Here is a 16,960-nt window from a genome sequence, read left to right as displayed (position 1 = left end):
CTCGTTGTTGGTTGGTTGAAACTCAAACCTAAGTGCGTAGCTCAGGTGTTGTCCTTTTGGGGACGTTAGAATCAGACCAGCTCCACTTGCTTCTCTAGTTGTTGATCCATCAACCTGAAGGACCCAAGGTTTAAGTTCTCACTTAGGGAGTTCTTTTGGTTCTGGATACGTGTATTCTGCGAGGAAGTCGGCGAGCACTTGTGCTTTGACAGCAATCCGAGGCTTGTATTCTATATCGAACTCGCCAAGCTCTATTGACCATTGAATTAATCGTCCTGATGTCTCTGGACAATGGAGGATCCTTCGAAGTGGTTGATCTATTAATACTTTGATTGAGTGAGCTTAGAAGTATGGATGTAGCCTTCTGGCTGCTATCACCATTGCAAAGGCTATCTTCTCAGCCCTGGGATATCTCAGCTCAGCTCCTCGTAACGCCCTACTGGTATAATATATTGGGAGTTGTGTCCTCTGCTCTTCTCGTATCAAAACTGCACTGACGGCATGAGGGGAGACAGCAAGGTATAGATATAGGTCCTCTCCATCTTGAGTCCTACTTAGTAATGGTGGGGACGTTAAATATCCCTTCAGTTGGTTGAAAGCTGCTTCCTCCGTGGCAGTCCATTCAAAGGCCTTTTTCAAAACTTTAAAGAACGTTTGACATTTATCAGTTGCTCGTGAGATGAACCTACTAAGTGCTGCGACACGTCCTGTTAGTTTCTGGACTTCCTTTATGTTCTGGGGTGAGCGCATGGTAAGGATAGCCTGGATTTTTTCAGGGCTTGCTTCAATGCCTCTTTGAGAAACCATGAAGCCTAAGAATTTTCCTGAGGAGATCCCGAAAGCACATTTCGTCGAGTTAAGCTTCATTTGGTATTTCCTCAGGACTCGAAAGATTTCTTTCAAGTCTGTCACATGATCTCGTGCCTTGGCACTCTTGACTAGCATGTCGTCCACGTATACTTCTACATTGCGTCCTATTTGTTGCTTGAACATTTTGTTGACCAGCCTTTGGTATGTCGCCCCTGTCAATTATGAACGAGGTTTTCTCTTGGTCTCTTTCATGCATTTGGATTTGGTTTTATCCTGAGAATGCATCCATGAAGCTCAGGAACTCATGCCCAGCTGTAGAGTCGACCAAGGAATCAATTCGTGGCAAAGGAAAGCTATCTTTTGGACACGCTTTATTGAGGTCGGTGAAGTCCACACACATTCTCCATTTGCCGCTGGCCTTTTCACCATAACCACGTTGGCTAACCAATCGGGGTAGAGAACTTCGCGGACGGATCCTGTTTGTACCAGTTTGTCTACCTCCTTGGCTATAGCTTCGTTCCTTTCTGGAGCAAAAGTCCTTTTCTTTTGCTTAACAGGTCGCACTGTGGGGTCCACGTTCAGTTTGTGAGATATGACCCTTGGGTCGATTCTTGGGATATCCTCGCGGGACCATGCAAAGACATCTTTGTTATCTCTTAGGAATTGTAACAGTTCTGCCTTTGCCTCTGTGCTCAACCCCGATCCAATCCTCACAGTCCTCCCTTGTAGACCTGGCTCCAGAAGTTCTTCTAGGAGCTCTTCCACAAGTTCTCCATGCTAGAGTTTTTCTTCGTCCTGTGTGTTGAGGCTTTCTATACTCATCGTGATGTTTGCTCCTTTAAGTGAGGTGACGTAACATTCTCGTGCTGCTTTCTGATCTCCCTTGATGCAACCAATTCCTTCCGGTGTTGGGAATTTCATCATTAGATGATACGTGGAGATTATTGCCCCAATTTTATTTAGGGTCGTCCTCCCCAGTATCGCATTATATGCTAAAGGGTAATCGACTACTATGAAATCTATCATTCACGTAATTTGACTTCCTTCATCCCCTATTGTAACTGGTAGGGCTATTTGACCAGCTGGATAGACGGGCGTACCTGCAAATCCAACCAGCGGTGATATTAAAGGCCTTAATCTTTCTCGTCCAACTTTTAGTTGATCATATGCATGGAGGTAGAGAATATCGGCCGAGCTTCCACTGTCTATCAATACTCTTCTCGTGAGGTAGTTGGCCACGACAATGGTTATAACCAGAGGGCCATCATGAGGAACTTGAGTTCCCTTAATGTCTTCTTCTGAGAAAATGATGGGTATTTCCTCTTTCTTTTGGAATTTACTTGGACGGCCAACTGTGTTGACCTCCAAATATTCCTCCGTTCTCAGTTTCCTGAGGTGAGCTTTCCTGGCATTGCTAGACTCTCCACCTCCAGCAAATCCTCCATGGATGACTTTGATCTCTCCAATGGGACCTGATCGGGGAGCCGTGGCTTCTTTTCCTTCCTTGTTTGTATCATCCCTCATGGATATCTTCTGATACTTCTTTGTTACGAAACGTTGAAGTCTGCCTCTTTGGATCAGTTCCTCGATCTGCTGCTTTAAGTCAGTGTAGTCATCCGTGTTGTGACCATGGTCTTTGTGGAACCTGCAGTATTTGTCTTTAGCTCTCCTGTTAGGATCAGTCCTTAGCTTTCCGGGCCATTTGAGGTCCGGATCATTTTGTAAGTTGCTGAGGATTTGTTCTGCCGTGGCAATGAGTGGTGTAAACTGCTTGTATTTGCCTTGGGGCTGTCCTCCTCCTCGTTTTAGGGAGGATTTGGAGTCCATCTTTTTATTTTTTGGTTCCCCTCCCGTCTTGCGGGAGGATTCTCTTCTTTTCCTATCAGATGGGGGAAATTTGCCAACCTGTGATGGTCCTGCATGGGGATCAAAACTATCACGGGAACGCCTTGCGTAGACGGCTTCCTCTGCATTCATGTGCTTCTGTGCTCTAAGCATAAGTTCTGCCAGGGTCTTGGGTGGTTCTAGAGATAGAAGGTATAAAAACTGTCCTGAATACAGTCTAGCTATATTCGCAGTTATGCTCACGCTGTCGTCGGCTTCCTCTATCCGAACCACCTCTTTGTTAAACCTGGTAGTATATTCCTTTAACAACTCCCATCTCCCCTGCTTTACTGTCAAGAGGTGCGTTGCTGGTTTGCCGTAGCGTTGGCCAGCAATAAAGTAGCTTACAAAGCCAGTGCTAAGCTCTTTGAAACTACGTATGCTTGCTCGGGGGAGTTAGTTAAACCATGCCCGAGCACTTCCTTTGAGGGTAACAGGGAATGCACGACACATTACCTCATCTGGTACTGCTTGTAGATGCATTAGGGATTTATATGTTTCTAGATGATCCAATGGATCCGTGGAACCATTGAATGTCTCCAATTGAGGCATTTTGAATTTCCTGGGGAGTGGCAGCCCCATGACCTCAGATGTGAAGGGTGAATCCGTATTCTGCACCAACTCTTCTACCATGGCAGGAGTTTGTGCCTTGATGTGTTTCATCAACCCATCAATCTGGTCCTGCATCTTGAGCAACGCTTCCTGTTCGTGGGGTTGCTTCTCTAGGAGTGGTTTGCTATGCTTTTTTCGGTTCTAGCTTTCCTTTTTGCTGGATTCGGCGTCCTCCCTGTCATCCTCTTCCTATTTTTTGTTGTGTCGTTGATTTAAGATGCTTGGCTCTGAGATTTGCTTTCGTAGATCTGCGTTCTCCTGCATCGCTCCTTGTAGCCCTTGGGTTAGCGTTTTAATTTGCTCCTACATTTGAGCGAACGCTTCTGGGGTCATCTGGTCGCCTCCTGGTTTGCTCACTGCAGCAGCTTTGGCCGCCTCTGCGTCTTAGCAGCTTTGGTGGCGGCGGCGGCCATGGCATCCTTCGTAGCCTTGGCGATTTCGGCCGCCTTGGCTGCGTCTGCGGCCTTCGTGGCGTCGTCGACACCCATTTATGGGGGGTTTGAAGCCATCGTTGTTCTGCTTGATCGGGTGTCCACCATACAAAACTATTCACCGTAAGGAAGAAGTCGTTTCCCACAGACGGCGCCAGCTGATGAATCAGCTTTGTGTCTGGCCCCGACCTGTTCCTGCAAAGACAATGTGAGAGCTTGAGTCACCGGTGTGGTGGCTTGCCAACCACCCTCCGATGCCTAAGTCAGTAGTATACTTCAGAGTCTTTTTGTTCTCTATTTAGGGTTGCGTACCTTTTATTGGAGTTCTACCGTCACATTTATAGGCATCTTGTTTGGGAGGTAGAGTCCTCGTAGGATTGTATTCCGAATCACCCGCTTGGGGTGAGGAGGAGTTCTGCCTTAACTAGGAGTCCATGTACATCTGGGATGGTTAGCGCTTATCTCGTCTATAGCACTCCTTATCCTGTAGGATTTCAGTTGCAGTTTATCCCATCCGGGCATCTTTGGTTAGGATAAGTAATATCCAAAAAATATTACTTATGTCGTTCTAACCAAGGTCCAAAGCTGGTCCTTGGACCTTACACCAGCTCCGTCCTATAGGCGGAGTCGGTATCCCCTGACCTTGTCATTGGTTATCTCTCCTTGGGAATTGTAGGCAAAGCTGGCCGCTATCTCCCAGGTCCGTATATTGTATAGCGCTGACCTTGTCAGGTTTTTCCCTGCTCATCAGTACTTTTTTTTTAAGAAGGTGTTCTGAAATGGGGCAAGTCATCTTGAAAGCCCCATTAGTGGGGGTTATGATTTCCATCATGGGTGTACAATAGAAAAAAGGGTGCTCCTTTGGCCTTTTGTGAACGTTGGTGCCAAGGTGGGAGCGACCCGCTGGACATTTGATAAATGCTATTACACCTCAAATATTAGCCATTGCTTTCATTCTGCCCCTTAGAAAGAGGACCTCTTGTGGGGCCATTGATCAGGAAAATTATTGCTCCTTTGAACAAGGGAATAGATGGAACATGCGCTCCACATTTATTTGCAACTGATTTTAAGCAATGATATCTCTATGTATGGTCCAATCAATTAATTCATAGCTAGCTTCTTCTAGCTAATTCCTTGTGGGGACAGAAGCGACAATTATACTTTTATTGGAATTATGATGCACTAGGAGATGTGTTTGGGCCATGTAGGGGAAGTTAAAGTTAGAGTGCATGATGTTGTTGGGTCAAGCATGCTTTTTGGAAAGATTAAAGATGCTTGGTCCGGTGTAACTAAATGGATTCAAGATACATGAGGCACTCTTATAGGTTGATGTCTCTAGGCTGGCTCTTAAAGAGTTTCTAGTGTAGAGCTCTCACTTGCAGGTGCTCCAGCAATCGCACGATTCATTAGCGCGTATGAGTTTGCTTCTTAGTTGGGTAGATGGAAGAGAGATTGATACAACTTGTCATGCCAATGCATGGACAAGTGGGAGATGTTGGAATTTGGGGCTGGTCCGGGACCAAATCGGGTCGCCCATGTGGGCATGACCCAGTGACCCATATATTAGAGAGTCCTTTCTCATCTTGGAGATAAGATAGGAGAAGTTGAAATAATTCTAATCTCTTAGGATTAAAAAAGACTTCTACTTCTAAAGCATCTAGGATGCTCTCTCTCTCTCTATTTATTTCCTATAGGATATTCATAAAGAACACACACAAGTATATACACTAGAGGTATACAAAAAAGATATAGAGTTATGGGAAATTCTCTCTCTTCGATAGTTCTCTCTCTCTACCATTAAAGAGCAATCTGAGCTTTTGCACCGTGGAATAGAGGGTGATACTCAATCCTCGTAGTATCACTCCATCGCAAGAATTTGTCGCTGATTTGGTACGTGATCGGGAGTTCGTAATTCATCCACACCAATGTCCGATTTGGTTAAAGTTCGCAAGATAACCCGAACCACCCGCTTCCGCACTATGGTTATTAATCTGACATTGTAGGAGTATTTTCTTTTCCGTCTACAAATTCCTCTACAGGTCTCTCCAACAATCTTGACTTTTATAGTTGGTCTCACAACTTATTTAGGACTCCCTAAGAAAATTAGATGGAACTTCATAAAAACCAAACTAAATCACTCCGTCACAAAATGAATGACAAATTTTACATTTGTGCCTCCCAAAAATTTGATTCTATTATGTAACTTATAATTTCCTTTAATGTTGAAAATATTGTCTAATAGAATTGACTGTGATCTACTCCATTAAATAAGATTTATATTACACAAAGAAATTTTAGGCAAATGATAATGCCACTCCCATTTTTACCATTGCCACTCCCCTTTTGTCTTTTAGTTAGGTGAATTTACTAATTTACCCCACAATGCAATAAACTTTCACAAAATGTATGGTATAAATTCATACACTACAAGACAAAAAGGAGAGTGATATTGGTAAAAAAGGGAATGACATATCATTCCTCAAATTTCATAACGGAAAATTACAAATTGTTTTTTCAAAGGTTCAAAAAAGTACTCCCTCCGTCCCGATTTGTTTGTCTCATTTTTAACTTTTTAAGAACATTTGACCTCTAACAAAATTGTTTATAATTTTCAATTCGTAATGTTTTTAATATGCAATATGGATCTTGTTTGGTAGATCTCAATTAGTTTTATTATATAAAATCTTTAAAATCATAAAAAAAATTATAAAATATAAGATATAAGTATATTTTTAAAAGACACGAATTTCGACAATTGGACAAACAAATTGGGACGAAGGGAATATATTGGTTCCCATCTCATCTCATTTTTCTATCTACACGTTTCTCAGTACGTTTTTCTCTCTATCTCTCCACTCATTATATAAAAATAACTTTAAAAAATATAACAACCAAACAAGGTGATTGTAATCCATTTCGGGACAGATAGCTATACCTTAGAGTTACGATCGTGATTAATGTGGAACAGATGTCTACAATGCGCTGGAATCAATCCCAGCAAAGAACAGTATACGCCTTTTGGGCTCAGACTGGGCTGAGTACGTGAGAAAGCCCTCAAACCCGAATGCTGTCTCCACCGGAGGCGGGTCCTTTTACTCTCTCAGTTCCCTCTCTTTTCTAGGGTTTTAAAGCAGACGTTTTGCCTGAAAATTCTTTCTTCCAGATTTCAAACCATATTTTGCCAATTAACAAACGAAGAAGAAATCAAGGGTTTCAGCAATGGCGTTTTCTTTCACCCCACAGCAACAGCAACAACCCCAACAACTACAACTATTCCCATCTCAACAGCAACAGCAATCCCCATTCCAACAGAGCAACCCATTTTTCCAACAACAACAACAACCACCACAGCAATTTCAACTACAACCACAACAGCAACAATTTCTACAACAACACCAGCAACAACACCAGCAGCAGCAGCAACAACACCACCAGCCGCAGCAACAATTGTACCTTTTCACCAACGAAAAAACTCCGGCCACGTACGGCACCAAATGGGCCGACCTCCACCCGGACTCCCAGAAATTCCTCCTTCAAATTGAGTATGTTCCAAATGACATAGTTTTGTGTATATATATGCGCGCATAGGAGTTAAAAAAAATTTACCCAGTTGATTGTTTTTAAAGTGCCTCAATGGTTTCAATTAGGTGCATTTGAATTTCGTGAAAATTTGTACTAATTGTTTTGTTAATTTGTTGATTGTGAAGATATGTACTAATTGTTTTGCTAAAGGGGTGGTTTTTTCGATGATTTGGATATTTCTTTCCCCTCAAAGTATACTTCTTGAAATTGAAAATGTTGGGACTATAGACAATAATATAATGCAATAGACGCATGTATATGTTGAGTGACAAGTTTTAGCCAGTGGAAGTTGGTGTGTGTAGTTTTGGCTGGGGATTTGGTTTGAGCTGCTGCAATGTCTTGATTAAGGAGCTTTTCAATTTCGCCAGTAGAGTGTTTTCCTTATCTTAGAATCTGATTTGCTATTTTAGGCTTCGAGTTGCTAAAGTAGTGGTTTTTGGTGGCTAGGGAAAAGATCCTTGAGTGTAGGGACGAAAGCCAGCGGCTGGATCAGTGTAGTAGACTTTATGATTCTTTGATCTCCAATGACGGGTTTGATTCTGATGCAAGCCACATTGTACAGGTTTCTTACATTCCTAATTTAATGAATTTCATACTGTAGCTGCTTGTGACATGATTGTAGCTTACTAAACCTAGCTTTATGGTAAGTTCTTACGTTTATTTTTTCAACTCAACTATGATAAGGTGGGCAACGACCTTTCTCCTCACGGATATAAAAGATCTTGCAACTCCCCCAAAATTATTGCTCCTTTACCCTAGTCATCGGCTTTTCCCAGTGATGGTTTCTGACCTAGATTTGGAAGCAGATTTTACATAAAAGTCAGAGATGATTAAATTATAGCTTGCCCATGATTGGATGTGTTCAGTCCCTCTGTTATATGAAGCAACATGAATGTCTCCAATCAAGTTACCCGAAAAAGAAAAACTGATGTCTTAATGGAATTCTTAAACTATTTTCATTTCTTCTGCTTACCAACTTTTCAATGAAGATTTGAATCTCAAATTCTTCAGTTGACTTCAATTTTTGTTTGGTTGTAGTCTTGTAGACAGACATGTGATCGCTGCTAAGTTTAGGAGAAAATATAGTTTAATTCTTGAATTTGTAGGGCTAAGTTTTTCTTTTTAACCCGTGTTGGGCTAAGTTTTGACTACTGTAACCTCTGCTAGATAGATGCCTCAAGTTTTCTTGAACAACCTTTTCTCTCTTTAAATCTGACTTTATTGGTGATGATGATATTGAAATTTTTTGTGGCAGGAACTAGGTGGAGTTAGTACAGCAATGGAACGGCAGAAGGCTGTTTTGTATGAACTTATGGCTGTTGTCAAAGATATGCTACGCAACACTGAGGTCGCTATTCGTTCTTTCATTATGTTACGGCCAAGGTTTGTCCGTCCAAATACAGGTGCTGCGTCAAATGCCACTGCACCATCACAGCTTTCAGGAGCGACTGGTGCTCCAAGTGGAAGTACTCAACCTGTAGCTACCTCTGGAGTGCCAATTTTTGATTTCTATAGTGGTCTCCCCAAGAAACCATCTCCCTTTCTGCAGCAAACAGTTGCAAGATTTGAGAAGTATATTGGTCAATGCCGTCAGTGGATTGAAGAGTTAGAGCAGCTGCTGCTCGTCGATTCTGGCAGGAACTCTTTAAACTCTAGCTCCTCATTGTTACAGTCTCTTCCCAAAGTTATGTCAAATGTGCATGACTTTTTTGTTCATGTGGCAGCAAAGGTGAAGAAAACTGAGTCGATTGTTTTTAACTTCTTTGAACGTAAAGAAGTTCAGTATTTACTGTCTACTTAATAATAACATGAATGGAAGCACAATTAGTGTCTTCCTTGGTTGCTTTCGGTTTCGGTTATGAAACCAGATGCCAAAGCAATTATTTTCACTTGTGATCGGGTATTAGCTTCATGTATAGCTGGAAAGAATTCTCAGTTGTTCAAAAGGATGGAATACCTAACTTAGTTTGGAATGTGGAATCTGAGAGTCTACTTTTGGAAGTCTGGTGTGATACATTAGTGGCAGACTGGCAGTAATTACATGATAGCCATTTTACATGGATTCTTATAATGTATGACACTTAAAATGCTCGGCAATGGTATGAGATCCATGTCTGCCTGTTGGGATTTACCTAGCTATCACAATTTGTGTTTCAAAATTACCACGGACTTGGTAAGAAATATCACTATTTTTGGCATGTTCAGACGTCCTCGATATAGAAATTCAATGGATACCACAGTTAGACACATTATCAGGTCCCTGAGAGATAGCATGATAACTGTGGCAGTTTGTGGGACTGTATTCTCAGGTCTACATTTTTGAACTCTAAATCATGCAATTTCTCTTCTACACTACTTCAAATACCTTGGATCAGTGATTGTGTGAGCATACTTTTTGAAGCTCAGAAACTGTAATATGCCCTTCATATTTTATACTTTCGACATGCTTCTTATTTGATTGGAGTTGCTTCTCATGTACTCATGAATATGCTCTTCTGTATTTATCACTAATCGTAAGAACTTTATACTCTGGTGCTGTGTAGGTGGAGAGCATTCATCAGTACATTGAATCCATGAAAGCAGCATATCTTGCCGACCAACGCCACCGTGGGGATTCAAATGATCCATTTCTTGAGGCTGATAGAAGGGAAACAGCCAAACAAGAAGCAGCTGCCCGGAGGGTACACCCAACCTTGCATTTGCCTGCAAGTTCACAACCGTTGACTCAAGTTGCAGGGTTGTTTGCCAGCTCAGCAACACCTGAGGCATCCTCTGCCCCACACACTTCTGCAGCAGTTGTAGCAGCTTCGTCAGGGAGTGGGTCCTCACTTTTTAGTACTCCATCTGCTGCTGCGTCTTCGTCTTCGTTATTTTCCACTCCCAGTGCTGCTCCAACAGCCTCATTTGGAGTACCTGGTGCATCAGCCCCATCGTCACTTTTTGGTCCTTCAACACCCTCATTGGGTAATACCCCTTCTTTACTTGGTGTCCCTTCTGCTGGAGTTTCATCCTTTTTGACCCCATTTGCTTCAGGTACATTCTACGACTATCGTTGTTATTTATGGATTGGGGACAAGGGCTAGGAAAACAAACTTGCAAAGACTCATACGTCATTGTGGTAGCCAGTATTGTTTGGTTTTATCTGAAGTTGTCTTTCATGAGGGCTTTGGTAACCACTAAGATTAGTCATATACATTACTATGAACTGTGTTCCAAGATCTTGAAGTGCGGCAGATTATGTTATTAGAATACTTTAAAGATCCAAATCAACGTTTTGGTGCAACAATGTAGGACAGCACTTTGTGGAATTTTGAAACTAGGTTTTGTAGCGTATTGATGGATGTAGGGTTAGGGCCGCTTGACCGAACAAGGCAAAGGAACCAAAAGGACTGTTCTGGTTACTGTGTGCAACAACGTTAGTCAATGGTTAACTGTTATGGAGAAGAGTTAGTTTTGTGAGTACAATGCATAGGATTCCGATATATTTCACTCAAGATCTACTTCTGGAATATTTTAGGCCAAAAGCACCTAAACTAAGAAGGAATCACTCTTAAAACTTGGCAACGTACCTAGATTCTCTAACAGCATCACACATAAGGCTATAATTGCATGACTCTACTCTCAAGCCTCTGAACTCAGCTCTGTTGAATTATATGCATTACTTGGTCTTGTATGGACTTCACGGAACATTTTTTCATGTCAGGATTTTGACTTCCTATTTAGATTGCGACTAATAATTTTCAAAACCTACCTCAAACAAAACAGTACTCTTTACTCAACACAGATTTATGGCGTGATCCTTAGGACAGAACATGGGCAGCCCATGGCCATGAACTCTATACATAATAGTACCCCTGAGCTACAAAGCAAAAACAGAAAATGTTTGAGAAGTGGAACTAGATTAATATCCAACACATGTGACACTGCCAATTTTCAAATGTTGCCCCTTCTCTTATTCTACTTTTTCGTAAGGCGATGTCTGGAACAGACAAAATATGTCAATGGGGTTGTATTTTGGACAGATTGCCACATTATTTACAAGCTTGTAATATTCTTAATTCTGATTTAGATGTGATTGTTGATCAAATGTGTTCTTCTGATCTTGCTTCTTAGTTCTTACAATTTAGCAAATGATTGTTAACCTTTTAGCCCATTCTCCCAAAGAATATTTGTCTTTTTTTTTTTGGTACGTTTATTCGTCTTTTCTGAATTTTTGTAAATTCACATTATATATATATTTTTATTAATCATTTGTCTTGACAAGAGGCGTCTAAAAAGTAAAAAATTATGACCAATCGAAAAAAAAAAAAAAAAAAAGGTTCACTAAAGACGACAAAGCTACCAAACAACTGGTATTTTTGTCTTTAGTGTTGTCTTATATGGACTTTTTTCAACTGCGGTCCATATTTTTATACATTTCTGATTCCTCTAGTTGAGACGAATGATTAATCCCAAAAATTACGACAAAAAGCTAAACAAATACAGTAATTGCAAAAGTAAACAGAAAAAATACAAGACCAAAAATTTAGTGTTACCAATTTGACACTATTTGCCAAGTATTGATGAATACGTAGACATCATAGGTTTGCAAAGACCTCAATTCATGGCCTCCTTGTTATGACTATGTTTTAGTGTTACCAATCTGAGTCCCCCTATCGTAACAAGTGGTATCAGAGCCATCAATCCTTGGCTTCATCAAAACTCGAGTATGGATCAACTTATTTTATCATCTATTGACACAAAGTAGCAAGTGGCGTTAAAGTTCAAGATTAGTGCTTCCGAAGAGTTGGTTGTTGTGACCTAGAAAAAGACCTCGTTCGCATGCTTACAGGGTTCTTTATTAAAATGTGGGATCCCGGTGGATTTCCAATGTTTTTTGTATTTCCATCTTGAGGGCAAGGTTGATCCCAAGGGGATAGAATTGTTACGTATCTGTTTTCCTAAAATCACTTTGTATTTATTTTAATTAAGGTAGTGGTAGAAGATATTATTAGTGGGATAAGTAAGTGTTCCTAGTTTGTAGTGTAGTGGGTTAGTGGGAGGTTGTCCTTCATTGTTTATAAATATAACCTTTGTGTATCATTTAAGGGAGTTGAATATTGATTGATAAAAGTCTTCTATTTTGAAGTACAGAGGTCCAGTTCTCCTCTATTTGAACCAATCAGAGGTCTTCCCCCCTCGAAGTGGGACTCTTCTTCCCTCTCGTTCTATTTTTATTTTGTTACAAAGAAGTTCATAACATTTAGCGATGAAACATTCAAATTTTCCTTCACATGGCTGGTTTTCTAATTGCAATCTGAGCTTCACTGCCTGATCGAGTGATCTTAATATTATTGTAGGTGCTGCAACAGGGTCGGGAGCAAGCTTCGGGACTGCATCTGTTAGTGATCTCTCTCTCTCTCTCTCTCTCTCTCTCTCTCTCTCTCTCTCTCTCTCTCTCTCTCTCTCTCTCTCTCTATGTGTGTGTGTGTGTGTGCACGCGCGCGAGCGCGTGTGCCCCATGTTTAAACTATGTCCGTTTGAAAACCACAACCTTAGTATTCTTTTCTCTCTTTTTTTTTTGGTCGAGGAGGGGGTGATGTGGATTATTGGATTTTCTTGGTGACACTGGCAAATTTTAAGCTAATATGAGTTAGGCTTCGATTATTCGGATACGCTCTTAAAATTCTGTATTACATTGCTTTGTCATCTACATCACCTAAACCACTCTCTGAAGAGCCTGTTTGTTAGCTGGACTATTTGGTTGATTGACTATTTTCCGGTACTAGTTAATCTGGGGACCGGGACTAGCTAATCCAATGTTTGGTGGGCACACAGACCCAAACTATTTAATCCCGATACATACTAATACTACCAACCGAATATACTACCAGTGTTTGGTTGATGGACTATTGCATCATCCACCAAATTTTATCCACCCATACATGCTACCAACCAAACAAAGTATAAAATTATTCCCTTCTTAATGTCCTCCCTCTACCATATCCTCCTCTCTAAGAAGCACGGATACGGGATACGATACGATACGGATACGCGGATACGTGATTTTTTGAGAAAGAAGGATACAATACGTTGGGGGATACTTTGAATATAAAAGTAAATAAAAAATATATTATATATAATTTTTAATTCCTAAAATTTCATTAATGATTAAAGTTTTTCATTACACTAGTTCACCATTTCACATGTCGAGAGAGATATATTCACCTATAGTTATATATATTTACATACACACAACGAGAGAGAGAGAGAGAGAGAGAGAGAGAGAACGAGAGAGATGAGAGATTTACAAGGTTGTCGAGAGAGGATATTGTCGGTGTGTTTCTGGTGTCGATTGGTGGGGGGAAAAGAAAAATATAGTCCTACTTGCAATTTTAACCCATATATTTTAAGTAATAACATATTTACCCTCGCGCTTATCCGAAACATATCCGAGCATATTTACCCTCGCGCGTATCCAAAACATATCTGAGCATATCCAACACGTACCCGCGCATATCCAAAACATATCAGATACATATCCGGAGTGTATCCGAGAGTACCTGCGCGTATCTGAAACGTATCGGGATACCCAAAAATAATTCTAAAAGCAGGATACTTTAAAAAGTGTATCGGATACGTATCCGGAGAGTATCCGAGAGTATTGGTATCTGATACGGATACGATACGTGATACGGAGACCAAAATAGAGTATCTGTGCTTCATAGCCTCCTCTCATTCGCCCTTCTTATTTAATCCCCCAAAACTAGTCCAGCTAACTAACATTCTTGAAGTGTTACAAACGACATTGAAATCAAAGCAATTTTCTTTTCGTGTTTTTTGGTGCGTGGAAAATTTGGTGTATGATGGCTTTGTGTTTTCTTTTTCTTGCAAATATAAGCGAATTTTGTGTTTATCCTTTATCAAATTTGAGTCAATGTTTTTCTATTATCTGATGATTGCTTCACATTTTCTCTTGCTTGGTAACTTTTCTTTTGTTTTGTTGGCATTCATATGCTTGTGAGATTCTATCCTAGTTGTAAACATGCTCTTTTCAAGATGGGAGCGAGATTTTTAGAGATTTGATTTGGGAGCATGGAAGCGAGGTTTTGGGGTGGATTATTACCCCGATAGGAGAGAGGTCGTTCAACTAAGGCCTTGGCTTTTTTATCCTGTATTAATTACATAATTAAATATTCAAATTGCTAGCTAGCCCAAGTAGTTGGATGGTTGTTCCAAGTAAATTTAGGTTTAGTGTTCGATTTTCGTTCCTTTCATCTCAAAAGGTACTATTTTGTATTGATGTTCCTGCATGTTAAAAAAGAGAGCTTGAATGTTTTGAAACAATTGCATTCCTAGATTCAATTTGGTTCTTCTGAAGAACACCCTAAATTTGACCTTTGCTTTAGTTTTATTTTCTACCAAAAGACCAAATTTCAAGCTTATGAATTCTCTTCTATGTTGCATTTGGTGAATAGCTTGATATACTTTGTTATGTTATTGGGCCCATTTCCTAACAGTCCAAGGAACAGTTGGTAACTTAACATGGTATCAAAACTCAGGTTGTGAGAGGTATTGGGTTAAAGTCTCTCCGTTTGGATTCATTCCTCGTTTGCTGTGCTTCTCCTCTTCATATCCTCTTTTGAATACCTATAAATATTTGCATCTCCACACGCAAGACGAGGTTGCACTTGACAGAAGGTGTTGAATAACTTGGTATACATAGTAAGGCCCATATCCTAATAGATTAAGCTTTTGTGAGTCTGTGATAATTGGGAACTTAACAGCATAAATGCAATGACAGTATCCAGGTAAATCCCCAATCGAGGAGGGTGTGGGTGGGGAGGACTGGAGACGGATCCAACCTTTGGTAATAGATGCACAAAGTGGCTGTTCTAGACATACCACTAGATTAGGAGCAAAAAAAATCGAAGATTGCAAGGCACGTTATGCGTGGAACTATGCCCCCCAAATCAAGGCCTGAATGCATTGGAGAAGGCAGATCTAGAGACCCGATAGAATTTCTGTGCTCATTACCATGATTCTTTCATTCAGAATGCATGAATAATGCCAAAAAAAAACACTTGCACACACAAATGCACAATTTTAAAGAAACTGGCTCTTGTGAACTTTGCTGCTGACCACCATGTATTTATGAATGTTGAAGAGGTACAAGGAATAGAAAGACGTAGCGCCGTTGTCCCACCATTCTCAATTTTCTTGTCAATGTTGGTGCCAATCCAATAGTACTAGATTTTTTAAAATACAGATGGGGAAGCTGTTTACGTGGCACAACTAAGTTGTTACTAGGCCTTTGAGAGCCTAATATTCAATTTTTCTGGTGTCTCACTGATTATACTATGTGTTGCAGAAAGCAAGAGCAAAAAGTCGCACTGGTCGACGCTAGTAGCAGTTTCCTGAGGTAATGATAACGGAGGCAACATTTTACATGCTTGATTGATTCTCAGCATCCCTTCCGTGGGGAACTACTATTAGTTATTTGCAGCCCATGGCATCTGGATTTGCCTGGATTCTTGAACTCTATGGACAATTCTTGCAGACGGGTTGTTGGATTCTTGGTCTCTGAATCAGAGGTTTTTTCTTGCCTTTGGACTTCAAATGTTGCGGGTATAATGCCCTGAGATCCTTGTTCTTGTAACATTGTAAATTGCGTCTTGACCTGATTGTTTTGGCTATAGATCCTTGTTAAGAATTAATTCTGTTGATCTGGAAATGGATGCCACCTTTGTCCTCTTCGGCTTGTTTATTGAACTCATGAGAATGGTATTTGATGTTAATGTCTATTTAAGGTTCTAATCTTGGGTTTTAACATTCTACTCTTTTGATTATCACAATAAATCCCATCTTTCTCTTATTCTCTGATCGTCTATGTCCACACAGTAAAAATTCATGTACAGATGCTGCTGGGTCTCTGATCTGAGATGTACGCTAAATTTCTCTTCAAGTCCACAAATCAACATCTATTTAGAGAGTAAAGGAGAACACGTGTAAATGATCCCGGAACATAAGCCGTCCGTTGTCGCCAACGGCCCCTAACATTTGAATCACTGAATGATACATGCTCCGACCATTAAAAATTATATTCCAGGTTTCCGTTATTAGAAGGCCCGTTGTCTTTTGAAGCACTTCTAAAGTTGGAATCTGACATTCCATTATGAAATTCTGGAATTGTTGGTGAAGGCGGCAGGGCCGCTTCTTCGGCAGGGGCTTCAGCCCCTTCCTCTACCCATCTCTTGAGCATAATTGCCTGTCGAATAATTTTTTTTTCTTTTTCATTAGCAGAAGTTACTCTCCAACAGTCGTATTTGTGTGGCCCGTGATTCTCGATCTTCTCCTCCGCTGGTGGTTCGATGGTTAGAGTCTTCTCTTAGCCTGCACAAGGAGCGCACGACTAAGACCTGGCCGGGGGTTGCCCCGGCAAGGCCCTCCGGCGAGAGGATAAGTATTGTGCAGAGAGAGGAGGCAGGAGACAATGAGTGTGAGTATGTAGAAGCATGTACCTGTTTAGGGTTACCATTGCTAGGTATTTATAGAGCTCCCTGACTTGCTCTCTAAGCACAAGCACGTGCCTTGCGCGGGCCAGGCGATGTCATCGTGACGTCACCAAACAGATCTGGTAACCGTTTTTAGGGCTGAGCTGG

General features: G+C 40.9%; 2 protein-coding genes and 1 non-coding gene across 5 annotated transcripts; 1 reads left to right on the top strand and 2 right to left on the bottom strand.

Annotated features, from left to right (window-relative positions):
• Positions 1-1,836: 1,836 nt before the first annotated feature.
• On the bottom strand, positions 1,837-3,381 carry LOC131302966 (uncharacterized). Its single transcript, XM_058329758.1, has 2 exons — positions 3,114-3,381; positions 1,837-3,002 (listed from the first exon to the last, which is right to left on the bottom strand). Exons 1-2 carry the CDS (start codon positions 3,379-3,381, stop codon positions 1,837-1,839), a joined length of 1,434 nt encoding a protein of 477 aa, XP_058185741.1.
• A 3,365-nt stretch (positions 3,382-6,746) lies between these two features.
• Positions 6,747-16,115, top strand: LOC131303741 (nuclear pore complex protein NUP58). 3 transcript variants are annotated; one of them, XM_058330722.1, is made up of 6 exons: positions 6,747-7,279; positions 7,767-7,881; positions 8,575-9,048; positions 9,863-10,352; positions 12,659-12,699; positions 14,861-15,023. In XM_058330722.1, the coding sequence occupies exons 1-6, from the start codon at positions 6,957-6,959 to the stop codon at positions 14,942-14,944; spliced, it is 1,527 nt and encodes a 508-aa protein (XP_058186705.1). In that variant the 5' UTR covers positions 6,747-6,956; the 3' UTR covers positions 14,945-15,023. The 3 variants fall into 3 exon arrangements, with proteins under 3 accessions (XP_058186705.1, XP_058186707.1, XP_058186706.1); XM_058330723.1 differs by lacking the exon at positions 14,861-15,023 and adding an exon at positions 15,670-16,115 and having other exon boundaries at positions 6,748-7,279; XM_058330724.1 differs by lacking the exons at positions 12,659-12,699; positions 14,861-15,023 and adding an exon at positions 15,670-16,115.
• LOC131305846 (small nucleolar RNA snoR100) lies at positions 15,244-15,351 on the bottom strand. Its single transcript, XR_009193401.1, has one exon. It is a non-coding gene; the product is annotated as a small nucleolar RNA snoR100 (small nucleolar RNA).
• Positions 16,116-16,960: the final 845 nt, after the last annotated feature.

Source organism: Rhododendron vialii, chromosome 10a (genome assembly GCF_030253575.1).
Source record: "Rhododendron vialii isolate Sample 1 chromosome 10a, ASM3025357v1".
Taxonomy (NCBI): Eukaryota; Viridiplantae; Streptophyta; class Magnoliopsida; order Ericales; family Ericaceae; genus Rhododendron; species Rhododendron vialii.
The sequence above is the reverse complement of the archived record's forward strand: the minus strand, read 5'-3'. Positions and strand labels throughout refer to the sequence as shown.

Excerpts from the sequence above, each read along its gene's own strand:
- LOC131303741 (XM_058330722.1), top strand. The coding sequence starts at position 6,957 with ATGGCGTTTTCTTTCACCCCACAGCAACAGCAACAACCCCAACAACTA. Across the intron at positions 7,882-8,574 it reads ATGCAAGCCACATTGTACAG|GAACTAGGTGGAGTTAGTAC; the intron begins GTTTCTTACATT and ends TTTTTGTGGCAG. Across the intron at positions 10,353-12,658 it reads TTTGACCCCATTTGCTTCAG|GTGCTGCAACAGGGTCGGGA; the intron begins GTACATTCTACG and ends ATATTATTGTAG.
- LOC131302966 (XM_058329758.1), bottom strand. The coding sequence starts at position 3,381 with ATGCAGGACCAGATTGATGGGTTGATGAAACACATCAAGGCACAAACT. Across the intron at positions 3,003-3,113 it reads CCCTGTTACCCTCAAAGGAA|CAACGCACCTCTTGACAGTA; the intron begins GTGCTCGGGCAT and ends ACGGCAAACCAG.